Source organism: Acartia tonsa, chromosome 10 (genome assembly GCF_053477335.1).
Source record: "Acartia tonsa isolate MP-2025a chromosome 10, ASM5347733v1, whole genome shotgun sequence".
Lineage (NCBI taxonomy): Eukaryota > Metazoa > Arthropoda > Copepoda > Calanoida > Acartiidae > Acartia > Acartia tonsa.
In genome coordinates, this window is record NC_137269.1 from 20,485,698 (window position 1) to 20,504,246 (window position 18,549).

Here is an 18,549-nt window from a genome sequence, read left to right on the forward strand (position 1 = left end):
AACAATGTCAATTTAGCAGTTAGTGAGATCTTTTGTTACACGCAGACAGACAAAAATCCTACCTCTTTATATAATGATTTTTAAAACATAATTCCATGACAATTATTTAGATAAAAATCAGTACTATTTTTTTCTATTTAAAAATGTAACTGTATTTGGAGATTGTAATACTTTGAAATTAAACTCTTGAGATAAGTACCTCACTATAAATTATTAATAATATATCCATTTAAACTTATTTACCTTTGCCTTTATTTGTTCTAGACAGAGGAAAGAAATGGTATCCCTAAGAAAGCTTCCACTAATTACATTTGCCAGGTAGACAACTTTCAGAATATTTTCCCCAATTTCAAACAAGTCGAAGTTGTTAGATACAAATTACATTTGCCAGGTAGACAACTTTGAGAATTTTTCCCCAAATTTCAAACAAGTCTGGTGTTAGTTCGACTTTAACAATAAGGTTGTTATAAATAGCACAGAATTTTGTACCTATTAGTTAGGTAGAATTATTGATCTGATTAAATTTCATGGTGGATAGGGCCATAGAGCCACTGTTAGATACTAACACAAAACCAACCCAGTCAAAAAAAGATTACACAACTTTGATTTGTTACTACGTTTTAGTAAATGCAAAGTTTTTAAGTAATATAATATTGATGAAAGCAGTACAGGTTACTATTACCCTAACATTAACTGATTTTTCAGCACTGTTTGGTACATTTGGGTGATATTGCAAGATACAGAAACAATATGCAACAAGCTGAAACTTTTTACAGGTATATTTTGAAAATTACCTTTAGCATCATCTAGTGGAGTACATTTACACTAAATTTATGGTTCACATCTGTCTTGAAGTGTAAATGGAAAACAAAAAATGTCTGCCCAATAAGAAAGAAACAAAAGTTTAAGACAGTTACATCATGATAAGATCCTGAAATTTTCAAAATATTCTAATGAGGGTTTTTGAGAAAATTAGATTTGAAAATTTCAAGTTTAATTTTCATCCCCTAGGAGTTACAGCATAATCATGACAAGAAAAGCAAAGATTATTTATTTATTTATTTTGAACAACTTTGCTTTTAGGAAGTCTTTCATAAAACCTCTCTATATATGATTTAAGGCTGAATTTCCGTGACCTTATCAAAGCAACTGATAACAGGAGTGGTTTTATAAAGACCTTTATAAAAGCAAACTTGTTCAAAATTTTAAATAATGATTATGCGGTAACTCCTAGGGGATGAAAATTGAACTTGAAATTTTCAAATCTAACTTTCTCAAAAAACCGTCGTTAGAATATTTTTAAAATTTCAGGATTTAATCTTGATATAAATGTTTAAAACTTTTGTTTTCTTCTTATAGGCACTGCGAATTTTAAAAGAAAAAAAGTTGACCCTCAAAATTTCACCTTAAAGTGATACTTTTCTAATAGTTTATAGTCCACTGAGTCGTAAGCAGTAAGAATTAAAATCTATTAAGTCCCTTCTAACGAGATATTGGCAACTTTTTGCACACATTTTCGCAAACGGCAATTATTTCCTTTATTTGAAGTTTTTGTTAATAACATTTTCATAAAAGTTTTCAGTAATAATCATTTAAGATCCATTGTTGAGAAGAAATAACTGAAAAAATGTGTTTCCATGCAAAATAAGCTTAAAATCTAATGATTTTAAATATTTGCGATTTAATGGTAAAAAAGAATATTTTTTGCTTTTTGATAGCCTGAATATGTTTAATTTCGTTTTTTATTTAATCTATTCTTGAAAAGACATGCATATTCTTTCAGATTTGAAAAAAATTTAAAAAATTAAAAATCGGAATTAATCAAAATTAATCTATAGCCTTTAAAAAATACTTTTAATATTTTGAACCTATATAATCAATAAAATCAATTAAAAATAAAATAGTTTTATAAAATAAACTTTTGGAAAAGGTTTAAGATAACTTCATAAAAGTAGCATTAAAGTAGGATATTTTACTTGTCTTTTTTAAAAATGCAAATTAAACATAGTTAACGACTATTTAATTATCAAGAGTGGTAATAAAATATTTCAATAACCACTTAAACCTTTTTGTGGCTATGTTATTTACTTAAACAGAAATTTTATTTTGTCAGAATTATAAAAATAATGAAGTATTTTCCAAAAAGCTTGCAAAAAAACGTAATTTTATCAAACTTACTCACAGTTTATAGCAGATATTGTTGTAAAATATTAAGGGGGGGGGGGGAAGTTCTGACACTTTTGCGTAAACAGTGATTATTGGCTTTGTCTTTGGACTGAGAGGATAGGCTATTAGGGATAAAATCATTCTTATATGATGAATTTCCCCCAGATTTAAGATTTTTTGGATAGGCCTCCAGGTTCCGGAGCTCCAGGCCTCCAGGTGGTCTCTGTACAGGTAAAAATTAAAAATAAGATTTTTTTTTTGAAGAGTTAGAAGTTAACTTATAAAACAAAATATACTTTTTTTTGATTGTTATTCACATATTTGAAGAAAAAACATACATATTTTGTCTCATAAGCTGACATCTAACTCTTAAAAAAAAAATTTTTTTTTCATTTTTACCTGTAGAGAGACAACCTGGAGGCCTGGAGCTCCGGAACCTGGAGGCCAATCAAAAAAATCTTAAATCTGGGGGAAATTCATCATATAAGAATGATTTTATCCCTAATAACCTATCCTCTCAGTCCAAAGACAAAGCCTATAATCACCGTTTACGCAAAAGTGTCAGAACTCCCCCCCCCCCCCCTTATCAAAATAAAATCTTCAATTTACAACGTTTAAAACACCTGAAAGTAAATTCTAAACAAAATTAGATTTATCCCCTAAATTTAGAGTAACTGCGCTACTTAAAAAACATCTAGTATTCAAACAAATCAGCTGATCAAATTGCTATAGACATAATTTGTTGGGTTGTTATTATCTGAAACATTTATTTTCTTTTTAATTTTAAAATGATGCTTGACATACTTAAAACAAGCAGCTACGCCCCCAGCGCTCATTAGGGGCACTAGAATTTGATCCCCTCCATTTTTAAATTTAAGTTTTACAAAAAAAAAAACCAAGGACTATATCTGTTCAGTGGATAGCGAGTTCCTTTGTTACAGACAGATATACATACATCTCATTATTTCCATATAAGGACTATCGGCTATGTACCCTTACAGTCTCTAGGGGCACTTGGGGATAGGGAGGGGAGGGGGGGGTGTAGAGTCCTAACTGTACTTAAGATGATTGTTTTTCAAAATTTTTAGAGGGTTATTTTTTGTTCAGGAGCAATTTTTATATGGTGGAGGCACCCTTCCCAAAATAGTTATAAACATTGCCAGGACATATAAAAAGCTTTAATGTAAAGAAAAACCATATCTGTCTAGCAGTTAGCTAGATTCTTTGAGACAAATAGATAAATAGTTATCATGATACTTTTATATAAGGATAAAAAAAATCAAAGACGTTCAAGCTTTATTTTGGGATTCAAATTAAAAAAAAAGAGTTATGCGACAGGTTTGTGGGTAAAATGATACTCAGAGTGTCAAAATGCTGTTTCAAACTAACTTGAAATTTTTACATACAAAATCCGCGAGTCGGCTCCTATTTTTTTCTGGCTCCCAATATCGAATCTCATATGTATTATAGTAAAGATTATAAGCAAATTTACATATATAATCCCAGAATTTTGGGAGCTAAATAATTTCTTCAAAGGCGATTTTTTTCAAAGATTTTTGGTGTTTAGGAGCCATTTTACAAATCTGATATGTAACGGTAATAAAGATGTTAAAGATAAGAAAGTATTGTTTATAAATAATCATAAACTTAGTAAAGTTTAAGTTTTATTGAATGCAAAAATTCACCCAATCTCTTACTTATATTAATATGAAATTTAAATTCAACTGGAGCAAAACCAGTTAGCAAAACCTAACTTCTTTGTTTATGAACGGATTTCAAAAATTCTTTCACTAAACCCAGGGTGGGGAGGTATCGAGTGGGGTTGATGGGGGAAGAGGGGGGCGACCTCACCCCCCTAAATTTTTTCATTTTTTGTTTCTTAACCAATTAAAAAAATTCTTTCACACATGACTTCACCAACCCCCGGAGAAAGAGGGAGGGGGGTGGGAGGTATTTCCCCCCCTCCCCACATTTTTTTTAACTTTCTTGTTTCTTAACTTATTTCAAAAATTCTTTCACACATGTAATCACCAAACCTCAAGGGAGGAGGGGGGGAGAGTAAGTCCCTGCATTCCTTAATCCAAACCTCCTAACACTGCGGGCAAACCTAACCTTAACTTAACACACCCTAACCTCCCTTTTCTGGACCCTGCGGGGATCTCCAATCCTACAGGTCTTTATTTCCAACCCTGTAGGAAACTGCTTAACCATTACTTAACCTTACATAACTAAACTAAAATGACAACATTCAGTAAAGTAAATTTTAAAAAAAAACAGACGAATATTGAAATAGAGAGTAGCTGCAAATTAGCCCTCTTTACTTTAAATAAAGAAAACTTAAAATTTGTCGTTTTGTTAATAATGTACATAGACGAAAAAAATTCCTGATGATGAGGGCAGTTTTGCCCTCGAAACGTTGAATAAATTTAAAAATTTGATGCCTTGAGTTTTTCTGTCTGAGGATTTTACATGTTGGATCCGTTAACCATTCGTCTTACTTGTCGTTTTTTTTTGCTTATTGCTTCAGGGAGGAGACAATGGAATGTAAATTCTTCCCCCCCCAAAAAATCGTCTAATTTGTCTTTACGTAGTTGGTACTTTCTTATGATAAGATGGGATATTTTTTCGGCATTGACTAATCCCTCCCTGTTGTAATCTGAAAAAGTATATTTCATTTTATTAGAAAAAGTAGCCTTTTGATACTGCCTCGTTGTTGAAAATTTTAATTAATACCTAAACATTTCCCGAATAAAAAAAGTAAATAAAAGATGCTGCAGTTTTTAATCGCATGGGATGTCAAAGTAACCAATTTCATTGAAAGGCAATACATTTTTTAAACAGTTCCCATGGAGGAAGGATTTTCTTCATTCTTCATCATACAGGGAGGGAACATTAGGCTGCTCATTACTCTAGTCCCCAAAGTTTTATAATAACGTTTTTTTATTTGTAGGTGTAATAACTTTGGGGATTTTTTAGAATTTTATATAGCTTATCCCTTTAAGTCTCTGAGTTTATGGCTAATATACCCATTATACAAGTTTCCGTTTGCTAAAATCAATAGATTTATTGCTTTAGATGGTTATTCAGAAACACATATTAAAAAAAATTTTTGGCAGAAGAAGATATTTTTTATAATTGACATATGTGTTACATTGAGTAATAAATACCTTCAAAATTAATGATTTGGTCGAAAACTTCCTATACTATTTTCCTTATTGGTATAATTTTGAAATTGTAGATCTAAACCTATTATGTCTATTGCCAAATTTTCCAAAACTTCAAAATAAGTGTTCTTTTAAAACAGCAAAAAAATAGTTTTTCTATGATTAGGGTTAGTACGTCCGTCCGTCAGTAGTTAATTTAGGCTGGTTAGAATTGCCATATTAAATTCAAACTTTCAGGGACAAACCTTTAGCAAATATTGCTGTTAATTGTATCCTAAGCTTCACAATCAATAATTTTGTAAGCCTTATTATTTATTCATATAAACAAGAAAACGGGAAAGTTTGTTACCAATGAAATATATGGACGCTAGACTATTGCAGAACAGCGAGGAGGTACAACAAACATTACCAGAAAAATGAAATGTGATAGTTTTTTGTTATTTTCAATGTACACTTGGTGCATCTGTTTAGATTCCTCTCATAAATTAGCATTTATTTATTCTTTTTGTCCCTGTCAGTCATGCTAATAAAGACATGGATTTGCCCAAAGTTTTATAATAACATTTTCTTATTCGTTAGCTTAAAAACTTTAGGTACTCTTAATGAAATTTGAATGGTTGATTTATTAAATTGAGTGTCCATACGTTTCAAGCACCTACATAAGGGGTTATTTTGTGTATCAACATTGGGGATGTACATCAATTAGTCAGCCATAATCTTATCCCTTTAGATCCCTGTGAATTTTTTTTTATTTCAAAGTTAGAGACAATGTTTAATTTTAACGGAAATTTACAAAATAAGACACATTTTTTTGCAGCTACTCTTCATCTTACTTTGGCTGAATCTTCTCACTAACTACTATGGCTGTCCTTCCGTATGTCAGGTTTAGGTGATAACGCAATTTTCTCGGCCACTAATTAAGATAAAGGACTCTTTTTTTCTGTGTCAATTCTGTAAATATTTGTCTCAGAGTCTGTTAGTCAGGTGACCAAAGGTATAAATGTATAATTATAGAAATGTGAATTTCCCATTTGTTTTTTCAGATGGATAGATAGATAGATATATTGTACATTGAATGTCATATATATTGATAGGTATATGATTAGCGCACCCCCCTGGCAAAACCCTGTTCACGCCACTGAATAATGAATTCTACAGAGAGAGAGGGACAATGCGCTTTTTTTACACAAGTACCCAAAGTTTTATGATAACGTTTTCTTATTTATTGGCTTCACAACTTTGGGGACTTTTGATAAATTTTGATTGGAAAGTGTCCATACGTTTTAAACACTAATTGTAATCTAAGGGGTTATTTTGTGTATTAACATGGGGATATACATCAGCCATAGTCTTATTCCTTTAGATCCCTATGAATTCTAGCATATTTCCATAAAAAGGCTTCAATCAAATTCATTATAAACTTCTGTTATGGAGATTTACAAGGATAAAAAGTTAAAAACATCCTTAAAATCAGATCTTTAAAAAAATCAAATTTTTAATTATAGTTCTAAGCAAGGTAACTATGTTTTGGTTGTTAAATTTTTGGTCAAATTACAGAGTTGCTTACCTTATAGAAGAATCGCTATTATAATTCAAAATGGACGTACTTACCGTTGTAGATAAAGATTATAACAATAGAGTTGTTTTTCTTCCAAAATGATAGCTTTTTTGTTATCAGAATCAAAAACAATTTTGTTTAAGATTTATAACCAATAGGACAATTCTTTTATTTTACATGAACTTTTCTGTTTTGCTGTACATAAACGTATGGACGTACTGGAATACTAAAGTTATAGAGTAGCTATTCTACAAATAAAAAGGAGCTACACCACAATATGTCACCTATTATGTTTTATATACAGGCAATAAAGTTGGGTGGGTGAATATATCCAACTTGATTATCAATTATTAAATTAAAAGTATTGCTCAGTATAACCCACTTATCTTTAATACCTTTTTTTATCAGAAACAAGAATTATCAGTTTTCAATAATTAAGCTTCAAAACTTCTTTATGAAAATAAATGATTTGTGAAATAATGAGAAAACAAGTTGTCTTCTCAGTTTTCTGTGGTTTAGAGTTTGTCAACTTCCTGTGCATTTGTAGTCAGAGAAAGAGCTGAGGGGACATTATGGTATTTTTATGCTAGTCCCCAAAGTTTTATAATTACGTTTTTTATTCGTTGGCTCAACAACTTTGGGGACTTTTATTGAATTTTGTTCTGTTGGTTTATTAGGTTGAGTGATAAAATGTTTCAACCACTAATTTAATTAACAGAAGGGATAATTTTGTGTATCATCATTGGCGATGTACATCAATTTATGGGCCATAGTCTTATCCCTGATTTATAAATGGATATAGAATATACGTGGATGAAATCAAAGGAGAAAAATTGTCGTCAATTTAGGTTGCAATTTTCCCCTACATTTTTTGGTTGAGCCGTTTATCCAGTTGGAGGAAAGAGGATGGGGGAGATTGTTATTTTAGCCCGCTTCAGAGTTTACTTGATTATTATAGAACATGAAATTCTGGTGTAAGATCCAAGTAATAATACATCCATTGATTTATAGTACTTTAATCCATGCCCTGCTTTTAACAGTAGATGCCAAGTTGGCAATAGAAGTTTAGAGGGAAGAAAAAAATCATTTTTAAGAGAGGAAAAAAATTCAACCTTTCCAACTGTAATATTTAGAATTTAGATAGCATTTTATCTGTTTTCTTGCATTTATCAAATAAATAGCCCAAAACCACAACAAGACACTTAAAATTCCAACAATTGTCAAGATCTTAAGCTTCGCACAAAAAAAACTTTGTACTAAAGGGATAAGACAATGGATGATAAATTTATTTTGATCTTCAGTGATGTTAACTAAATTGCACTCTTTCTGTTAATTAAAATAATAGTTTAAAAGATTTTAAAAGTTAGGACACCATTCTAGCTCAATTCGTTCGCTAGTTATCGAAGAAATGAGTAATTTTCAAACCTAAACAGGTGCCGCTGAAAAATTCAAGTTTTGGCCACTATCTGGGCTAGGATTGAGCTACATAAGATTTAAACACGGCAAAATGTTCGTCTCAATGAGTAGAATAAGCACACAAATTTTGGTGAACCTAGGACAATTTTAAGGGGGCTGGACCAAACAATGTAACTTCCATCGATACAAGTTTTGGCTCACTCTCACTAATTTCTGCCTCTCACGTATTGAAAAATCTAAGTTTTCTCCACCATTTGGGCTAGGATCGAGCTACCATCGATGTTAAGGTGTCTAAATGAGCGTCTCACCGAGTAGAATTCACCCTCCAAAGATGAAGATCCTAGGACAATTTTTAGATAGGCGGACCACAAGATGTAAGTCCATCGATACAAGTTTTGGCTCACTAAAATTGAAGTTACAAGTCGTGGTCCAGCCCCCTTAGAGTTGGAATCTTGACCCCAAATTTTGTACATGTGTGTAGCATATTGAGACGGACATTTTGCCACCTTGAAGTCCAAAATCGGTTGAGAAACAAAAAAGTTTTCCTAGGAAAAACTGATTTTTTGGATTTTAATGAGCCAAAACTTGCATCAAAATATCAAACATCGTTTGGTCTACCCCCCTAAAAGTTGTCCAAAATTAATCAAATTTTTTGTGTGGGTCTGTGATGTCGAGACGGTCATTTAGACACCTTAACATCGATTCTAGCTCAATCCGTTCGCTAGTTATCGAAGAAACATGGATTTTGTCAATTTGGTATTTAATGTTTTTAAACATATTTAAGTGTAATTTTGAAATCTAGTGTATTTTCTTGGGGAACTATGATGTACGTCTATCTTGGTGACCCTTTATGGACTTGATGGAGGTTTTAGCGTTAAATGGCAACACAAAAGTGTCTACTAAGCTAGTCTACGATGTAAAACTGTCCTTTAGAGGGTAAATAGAGCCCTCTTAGCTTAGTATAGAAGGCTTATAAATAGACTACGGTTGGAGATATCTTAACAACAGTTAGTTAAAGATCTTTAGTTCTAGCTTCCAGAGGGCTACTTTGGGGATACCCTGGCTTAGCTGGGTAGTAGATAACCTGGGTATTGGTGTCCTGGCCTAAGGAAGAGTGTCTTGAGGCTGGATTACGGTAGTCTAATTGCGCTTAAGTAGGGAAAGGGAGCCTATAACTGGGCGAGGGTTAGGGGTAGAGTAGTGTAACCTTCTCCCGCTTGACAAGGGTTACTGTATATGCACAATAAATGGTTTCAATATCTCAATAGACAAACAATAAATTAAGCCATTTTCTACTTTCAATGCAGGGATTCGAACCTTAAACATTCATCTAGAACTGTGACCTGTTAGTATGTTATAACTGAAGGTCAGACATTTCTAAAAATGTAAAGACCAAAATTTTGTGACACATATTGCCATTTGTAGAAGGTAAAAATGAATAAAAATTAATTTAATAAATAATCAAACTTTGAAAGGGCCTGAAACCTGCAACCTTTGTGATATGAACTTAATTTCTTGTTCAAAAATTGTAAATAGATAAGTCTATTAGCTAGTTTTGAAATTTTGTTAAAATGTTAAAAGACCTCGAAGCTAGAGTGCTGGTTATGGAAAAACCAGAAAAGATAAGTTAGATTAGATTAGAGTTGACTGATTTCCAAAAAATCACTTGGAAGTGGTACATAGTTATAAGAAATGTATATACACAATAAATGGTTTCAATAACTCAATAGACAAACAAGAATTACATTGTTGTAACCTAAAAAAAACACTCAAAAATATCAAAACTTTAAAATGGCCTCACACCTGCCACCTATGAGATATGGCATTGATATGTTGTGCAATAATGGCAAATAAATAAGTCTATTATCAAGTTTTGAAATTTTGTTAAAATCCTAAAAAAAACTTGGAACTAGAATGCTATTTAGGTTAAATCAGCAATGTTAGGTTAGGTTAGGTTGTAGTTGACTGATTTTCAAAAATCAACTGGAGGTTGTTGATAGTTATGAGAAATGTATATGCACAATAAATGGTTTCAATAAAAGACAAACAAGAAATTGAATTTTTTATGAGCTTATTTCCAAAATACAGCCATTTTTCCACTTTCAATGCAGGGTTTCGAACCTTTAACCTATAGCTAGAGCTTTGACCTTTCAGTATGTTATAACTAGAGGTCAGACAATTCTAAAAGTATAAAAACCAAAAATTTTGGTCAATTAGGAGCTGAGCTACGATTTTTTAAACATCAAAATTGTCATTTTGGATTGTTTTTTTGAGGCTCGAGGCCGCCAGAGGCCACCAATCACTTGCTTAAGAAGGAGCAAAAATGACCAGCTCGTCAAGCTGATATCATTAGACACTTAAACTTAATCTGATTTGATTCAATCCATTAAGGTTAAAAACTAAAGTTACCTCTAAATTTTCAAAATTGGATTATGTTTTCTTCCCGGTCATCAAAAGTAGCCTAAAACCTGCTCTAATAAAAATTTTTGAAGATTTATTATTTTGGCCCATTTATGAGGGGGTAGTCGAAGCGGACTTTAGCCCTCCTGGGCCTCTGAAATGAAAATGTCTGCAAAATTGTAAAAGTGTACCCAGATTATTGGTTTGCTGAACCTAAAATAAGTTCATTTTTTGGCCACTTAATCTCTGGCCTCCGAGGCCGAATTTGGTCAATCTGAAAACACTTTTACTGTAAAAAAATTTCATTTGAGTATTTTGATGCCAGAGATTAGGCCTTATTTTTTTGCTAAAAACACGAAAAGACCGAAATGCTTCTAAATGCTGTTCTTAAAATACACTGATTTATAATTCTTTCATTAAAAAATGTATAGAATAAGGAAAATCTGTAGGTAAATACGTTTTTTATGAAGTTTTTAAAAGTTTACATTGCTTTAAAAAAAATGTAATTCGTCATTTATAACTTTAAATAACTTTAGAGAAAACAAGGATGACAACAATTACTAGAAGCAAAGATGTATCGATCAGACTGTCATTCAAACGAACTTTATCAAATGTAAACGATTCCTTTAATCAAACAATTAAATATCAGCTGAATTAGAATTCTGAAAAATCATCTATAATACAAAGTAGCTTGATGTCTGTCTGTCCGTCTGTCCGTCCGTCTGTCCATCCGTCTGTCTGTCCGTCTGAAGCTTAAGATCTCAGTAACCACTGAACCGATTGGATTCTACTCTTCAGGGTATATACCTATTGGTCCTGTGGTGGTTTTAAGCTATTTTCTTGGGGGGTGGGACATCCCCAACCCCCCCTAAAAATGAAAATTTCCCCCCCCCAAAAAAAAAAATTTCATATTTTTTTCTAATTTTAATGTTTTTATGTTTTTATATATTTTTATATGTTTTTATTAATTTTCATTATTTTTATATTTTTTTATACTTTTTTATACTTTTTTATATTTTCTTTATATCTTCAATTATTTTTATTCTTTTTAAATTTCTTTTCTTCTTTTAAACTTTGTTTTATTACATTCAAAAAGATTGTGAAAACTTCCTTCTCCTGTGGGGGCAAAGCCCCAAAAAGACTAATGGCAAAGAGATTAAAAAAACAATAAAAAAAGGAAAATTTCAAAGGTTTTAAATATTATAAATCAATATAAAAAGTTATAAAGAGTTATAAAATGTTATAAAGAGTTATAAAATGATATAAAGAGTAATAAAATGTTATAAAATACAAAAAATATCTAAAAATATGTAAACAAAATTTTTAAAATTCTCCCCTGAACCTTCAAAAATAAAGCCCCTAGAGGCTAGGGGCGAAGCCGCTAGTTTATCATAAAGTATTATGGACAATGTGCAACAAATAAAAAATAAAAATGTCATTCCAAAATATACATACTTTAGACGATCTTATAGTGATGCTTTACAGTTACAGACAGACAGACAGACGAACAGGTCTACCAAATCTAAAGTTAGAAAAGCTGCTCTTTTAAAAGTTTATATTTTATCTTAAAATATATATTCATAAATTGCAGAATTACATTAAAAAAGAATCCCAAATGTATTGAATCTCAAATGAACCATCATTTTTGCATTACATGAATATTTGCAAATTTTTTATATAAAGAAATAACAAATCAAATAAATTTTTGTAAATAAGTCGGATTCAAGTGATTTATGTTATTGAAAAAATATGTAATTTTATTTTCATAAGTAGCGTGGCTTCAAAAAACTAACATCGAGAGAAAAAAGACCATATAAAAAATATAATCATCTTATTTCTAATAAATCCTTTATATATATAAGTGCCCAAAATTTTGTGCGAACATCCGAGAGAATGTGTTTTCAAAACTTTGAGCAACAGTATAATTTTCAGACCAAGAAAGCTTAATTTATTTTTAAAAATACGAAAAATAATTGAGTATATGCAATGCCATAGGTCCTGTGATGGTTCTAGGCTATTTCAATTTTAGATTTAAGCCTTGGTTTTAAGCTATTTTTGAAGCCCTTTTAGATACAGAGCCATCCTAAAAATGAAAGTATGTCCCATATTTAATTTATTTTGCAACAAATTTATGTTGTCTGATGTTGTCATCCTTGTTTTGGTAAATTTATGTGCTGTGTTCATTTTTAAAAAATTATTATCCAAAATAATTCTTCTATTAAAGTAACAGTGTGTGTGTGTGTGTGTGTGTGTGTGTGTGTGTCTGTCTGTGTGTGTCGAAGGATTTCGCTAACCACCGAACCGAGATGGTGTTCTTTTACAATGTAGCTTTTTATAGGTCCTTGTAAGGTTCATAACTATTTTGGGGGAGGGTACCACCACCCTCTGTTACAATACCTATAACTTTTTGATTTTCATTCTATGTTAACTCGTACATGAAAACTTTTTTCATATTTAAGGAGTTAAGAAACATAGAACAATCTTAGAAGTTAAATAATAAAGTTCAATTAATTCAATTCATTTATAAGTAGCGAAGCTTCTCTTTAATTTACTTTTTCTATTCGTCAGTCCGCCAGTCTGTAACGCTATGGGGGACATGCAATTTTCTCAGCTGCCATTGAAGATAGACAGCGAAGATTCTATATCAGTAAGAATAAGTGTAAATTTATCTTTATCTGTTAAAGAAAACAAGGATGATAACATCCATAAAAATAAATCTCTAAAAACGAAGGACCATAGAACATTAACACATGTAGAGCGTCAAAACTTTGGGTACTTATATTTAAATTTATTAGTATACTGACTTCTTAGATTTTAAGATGTCCCAACCTTTTAACCAATAATTTTAATCTAAAGAATGAATAAATTTGATAATCATCATTGAAGACGCATAAACATTTATCTTCTTTTGTGTTATTCCTTAGAAACCCTTCAGAAAATAGATGTTTTAAAGGTGAAATGCTAGAATTAAATAATTTATTGTCTGATATTTTTGTAAACTCTAATAATCACAGTTAAGTACAATTTAGAAAGCGTAGCAACTCTATAATCGTTACCAGAAATTCCGTATATCCAATTAAACATGCTGATTTTCTTGACACTTTGACAAAATAATTTTGTATTACATAGTTATCTTATTCATCTGATTTTTTAAATAATGATTCTTAGGACAACAAGGTAAAGTATTATAAGCAAGGCAACTCTATAATCAAATCCTAAAATTGAAAGTATATATTAGAGAGAGGGAACAATGGGCTGTTTATATCACATGTCCCCAAAGTTTTATAAAAAGCATTTTCTTATTTGTTGGCTTAACAACTTTGGGGACTTTTCCTGAATTTTAATTGGTTGGTTTAGTAAGTTGAGTGTTCAAACGTGTCAACCACTAATATCAATCTACAGAATGGTTAATTTTTTGTGTCATCATTTGGGATGTACATGAATTTAACAGCCATTGTCTTATCCCTTTAGATCCCTGCCCAATTATTTCCAAAAAAACAAAACGGTCACGTATTAATCTCTATTAGACTATAGACTATTGTCTGCCCATTTATTTTTATTTGACGGTCATGAGTTAATCTGTACTTGATTTTACAAAATTGGGGTTAAACTACCCTCCCCCCCATCCCCACCTCTACAACCAAACAAGGAGAGGTTAAAAGCCTGCCCAGGATTTATATAATAAATAATTATTTTAATAGAGATGCTTTTCCTAATACATTGAAATCAGATGAATGTCATACAAAAAGATGTTGTAAAAAAAACATTAAAAATAACCCTATTTTAAATGGACATTTGGATTTTCATAGAGTTGCTATGCTTTCTAATTCGTACCTAACTGTTATTGGAATCATCATGCAAAATTTGAAAACAATAGAACAATTCTAACCCATCCAAATTACCATGCAGACAGAATTAGAAAAAAGTTTTGTTTAAAAAAAGGTTTTCAAGAAATTTGAACAGTATAATGTAATAATGGAACATATATAGTCTGGATGACATAGATCTAAAGGGATGTGACAATGGCAGATATATTGATGTAAAACTCAAAAGATGATACACAAAATTACCCCTTCTGTAGATTACAATTAGTGGTTGAAACGTTAAAACACATATTGGACTAACCAATCATTATTCTTCAAAAGTCCCCAAAGTTGTTAGACAAAAAGAACTTTGTGTACAAGTGTAATAAACAGCCCAATGTCATCTTCCTCCCTGGTATAATGTAATAAGTGAAAATGTATGTAGCCTTGATGTGCATAGGTCTTACAAGTTTTCACCAAAAATTTCAGCTTTCTACATTAATAGTAGTCAAGAAATTCATGTTTCCCCTTAGCCATACAGATGGACAGACGCACCAAGTTATTTCTAGAGTAGCTTTGCTAAAAAAATATAACATTAAATGATATTTAAATATTTCTGTATAACAAATTGTTATAATATAACGAGGGATCTAAAGGGATAAGATAATGGCCGATATATTGATGTACAACCCAAAAGATGATAAGAAAATTGCCCCTTCCGTAGATTACAATTAGTGGTTGCAACATTTAGACACTCAACTTAATGAACCAACTAATAAAAAGCCAAGAAAAATCCTCAAAGTTGTTAAGCCAATGACTAAGAAGAAAACATTGTTATGACTATGGGGACTAGTGCATTAAACAGTCCAATGTCCCCTTCCTCCCTGAATCTACAGAAGGGCTAATCTTGTTTATCATCATCGGGAATGTACAAGATTTGACTATTGTCTTATCCCTTTAGATCCCTGAGGTAACACCATGAAAGAAATGTGAATTTAATATTGTTTTTTTTTCCAAATATATTAGGGATGCTAGGAAAATAGCTTAAATCCGCCCTCTAAGATATTTATAATAGAGAGAGGGTATAATGGGCTTTTTATTACATTAAACCTCAAAGTTTTATGATTACATTTTCTTACTCATTGGATTAACAACTTTGGGGACTTTTAATCAATTTTGATTGATTGGTTTATCAAGTTCACTGTTTAAATGTTTCAACCACTAATTTCAATCAACATAAGGGGTAATTATGTGCTTCATCATTGGATATGTACATCAATTTAGCGTCTATTGTCCTATCCTTTTAGATTTTTTAGAACACTTTGTCTCTAGCCTCTGGAGGAAGACGTGGGATGTCAGGAAAATAGCTTAAATCAACCCTTAAGATATCTATAAAGCTTACCTGAAAAGAACAACCAATTGGGATCACCAATTTTCGAGAATTTTACTTTATATTACTTTTTAAGTGGATAAAGTCATAGTGATTTATTCTATAAATTGTAAAGTATCTGGATGTGTGATTGAGTGTAAGTCCTATAAACGGCTTAACTATTCAATGTTAAATTGTCATAAAAGCTTAGCTTTGTTATATGGACAGGTTTCAGGTTATTTCTTTTTTTTGATTCGATCTATCTATCTGTATATCTATATATCTAACCATCTATCTTTTAATCTATCTATCTATCTGTTTGTCTGTCTGTCTGTCTGTCTGTCTATCTGTCTGTCTATCTATCTATCTATCTATCTATCTATCTATCTATCTATCTATCTATCTATCTATCTATCTATCTATCTATCTATCTATCTATCTATCTATCTATCTATCTATCTATCTATCTATCTATCTATCTATCTATCTATCTATCTATCTATCTATCTATCTATCTATCTATCTATCTATCTATCTATCTATCTATCTATCTATCTATCTATCTATCTATCTATCTATCTATCTATCTATCTATCTATCTATCTATCTATCTATCTATCTATCTATCTATCTATCTATCTATCTATCTATCTATCTATCTATCTATCTATCTATCTATCTATCTATCTATCTATCTATCTATCTATCTATCTATCTATCTATCTATCTATCTATCTATCTATCTATCTATCTATCTATCTATCTATCTATCTTTCTATCTATCTATCTATCTATCCATCCATCTTTCCATCTAACTATCTATCTATTCATCCATATTTCCATCTATCTATCTATCTATCCATCCATCTTTCCATCTATCTATCTATCTTTCCATCCATATTTCCATCTATCTATCTATCTATCCATCCATATTTCCATCTATCTATCCATCTATCTATCCATCTATCATTGTCATTGTTAAAAAACAAACTTTAACCTTCAGTTTTTCTAATTGACTTTCCCTTATTTTAAACATCTTTTAAACAGTTGAAAAATATCATGGATAGATAGATAACATTTGTTTTGTTTTATGAGCCCTAAAAGTAATTAAGGGGGGTGGGGGGGGGGTAAAGAAGAAAGGGGAATAAGTGCTAAAACGAGCTTACAATAAACAGGAGGATATGCGCCAACTCTCGGAGCCACTGTCTTCCCCTACTCCGTAAACTTTCACTCATATTATAGAGTGAAGGGGAAAAAGGGAGGGGGAGGGATATATGTGTGTGTGTGTGTGTGAAAAAGATAGACTCCTTCGTTAGACATTATTGTAGATATTTTAGTAGCAAAGCTACTCTATAATTTACAATGTTTGTCCTTTAGACACAAAATATGGGAAACATCATTTTCGGATCCTATAAACAACCAACTATTAAACATTCATGGTGGTCGGGCTGATTTTTAGTAGATTTTAGGCTATTTTTATATTTTTCATCAGACTTTTGGTGTTTAGGGTTCAATTTTCAAATGTTTTCGTAGATACAATTTTTCTAATTATGGATGTTTTCATCCTTGTTTCTCTTTTCAACAGTTGACATATAAGAAGGATATATGGACCAAGATATGTGAGAAAAAAACATTGTAAACATGGATATTAAGGGATAAGACAATGAATGATAAATTGATATATGTACATCTCTAATGAGGATAGACAAGCTTACCCCTTCTGTAGATTGAAGTTATTGGTTGAAATGTTTGGACTAGTTTTGAACTAACCAATCAAAATTTAGTAAAATTCCCCAAAGTTTTAAAGTAACGAATAAGATATCGTGGTTATGAAACTTTGGGGACTAGTGTAATAAACAGCCCATTGTCCCCTCCCTCCCTGCATTGTAAAGAAGTACTATATCTGAGAGGGGGGGGGGGGGAAGGTGTGTGTGTAACCGTCTCCTCTAAAATTTTTTACTTTTTTCATAATAAAATACAATGACCAGTACTAATTTTAATAAATACGATTTTTTGTCTGAAGCTAAAATTCTCAGAAATTACTGGTCCTAAGGGTTTAATTTTCAGGAAATCTTTATTAATGTCTTTGGGTTGTTTTAGACTATTTTTCCAAACTTCCCCTGTCCTGCCATAGAGGTTAGGGACGAAGCAAATAGTATGTTAAAAAGTAGTAGAATTTCTGTCTATTCATTCTACGAATTTTTAGAAAAACAAGGACAATGTTTAAAATAACAAGGACAATCTAGTTTATGTTGATATGTAGCGCAGCATTTAAAATTTACACATTTTAGGATGAAAAGGTGAAAGAAATGAAAAAAAAGATAGAGACAGAAAGAAGAATAGAAAGATGGACATACTGATATGTCCTTTAATTTGTTTATTTGTGAAAAAAGTCGTTGAGTTCAGACCTTTTTGGGTGTTAAAAGATATTTAATGCTTTGATGGCTTCAATAAATCTTAATGTGTGTTAAAAGAATATTTAAAATTAAGGACAATAATGTTGACAGGTAGCGCAGCATTAAAAGTTTGTTAACCCTATTAAATAAAACAGATGATCTCACTAATGGATGAACCGATATGGTTCTCCTTTACAGAGAAGCTTCTTATAGAGACTGCAAGGGGGCAAAACTGCTAGTCTTAATATAAAGAGAAAGAGAGAAATATCAATTTAAA

At 31.2% G+C, this 18,549-nt stretch overlaps 1 protein-coding gene across 3 annotated transcripts in view; it reads left to right on the top strand.

The window, feature by feature from the left end:
* LOC145329618 (uncharacterized) overlaps window positions 1–18,549 on the top strand; it is a 61,342-nt gene that overhangs the window by 12,524 nt on the left and 30,269 nt on the right. For all 3 annotated transcript variants that reach the window (XM_080173914.1, XM_080173913.1, XM_080173915.1), the window contains 2 exons: window positions 265–318; window positions 706–776. In XM_080173914.1, coding sequence (XP_080030040.1) covers window positions 265–318; window positions 706–776 — 125 coding nt within the window. The remainder of the gene's footprint in view (window positions 1–264; window positions 319–705; window positions 777–18,549) is intronic.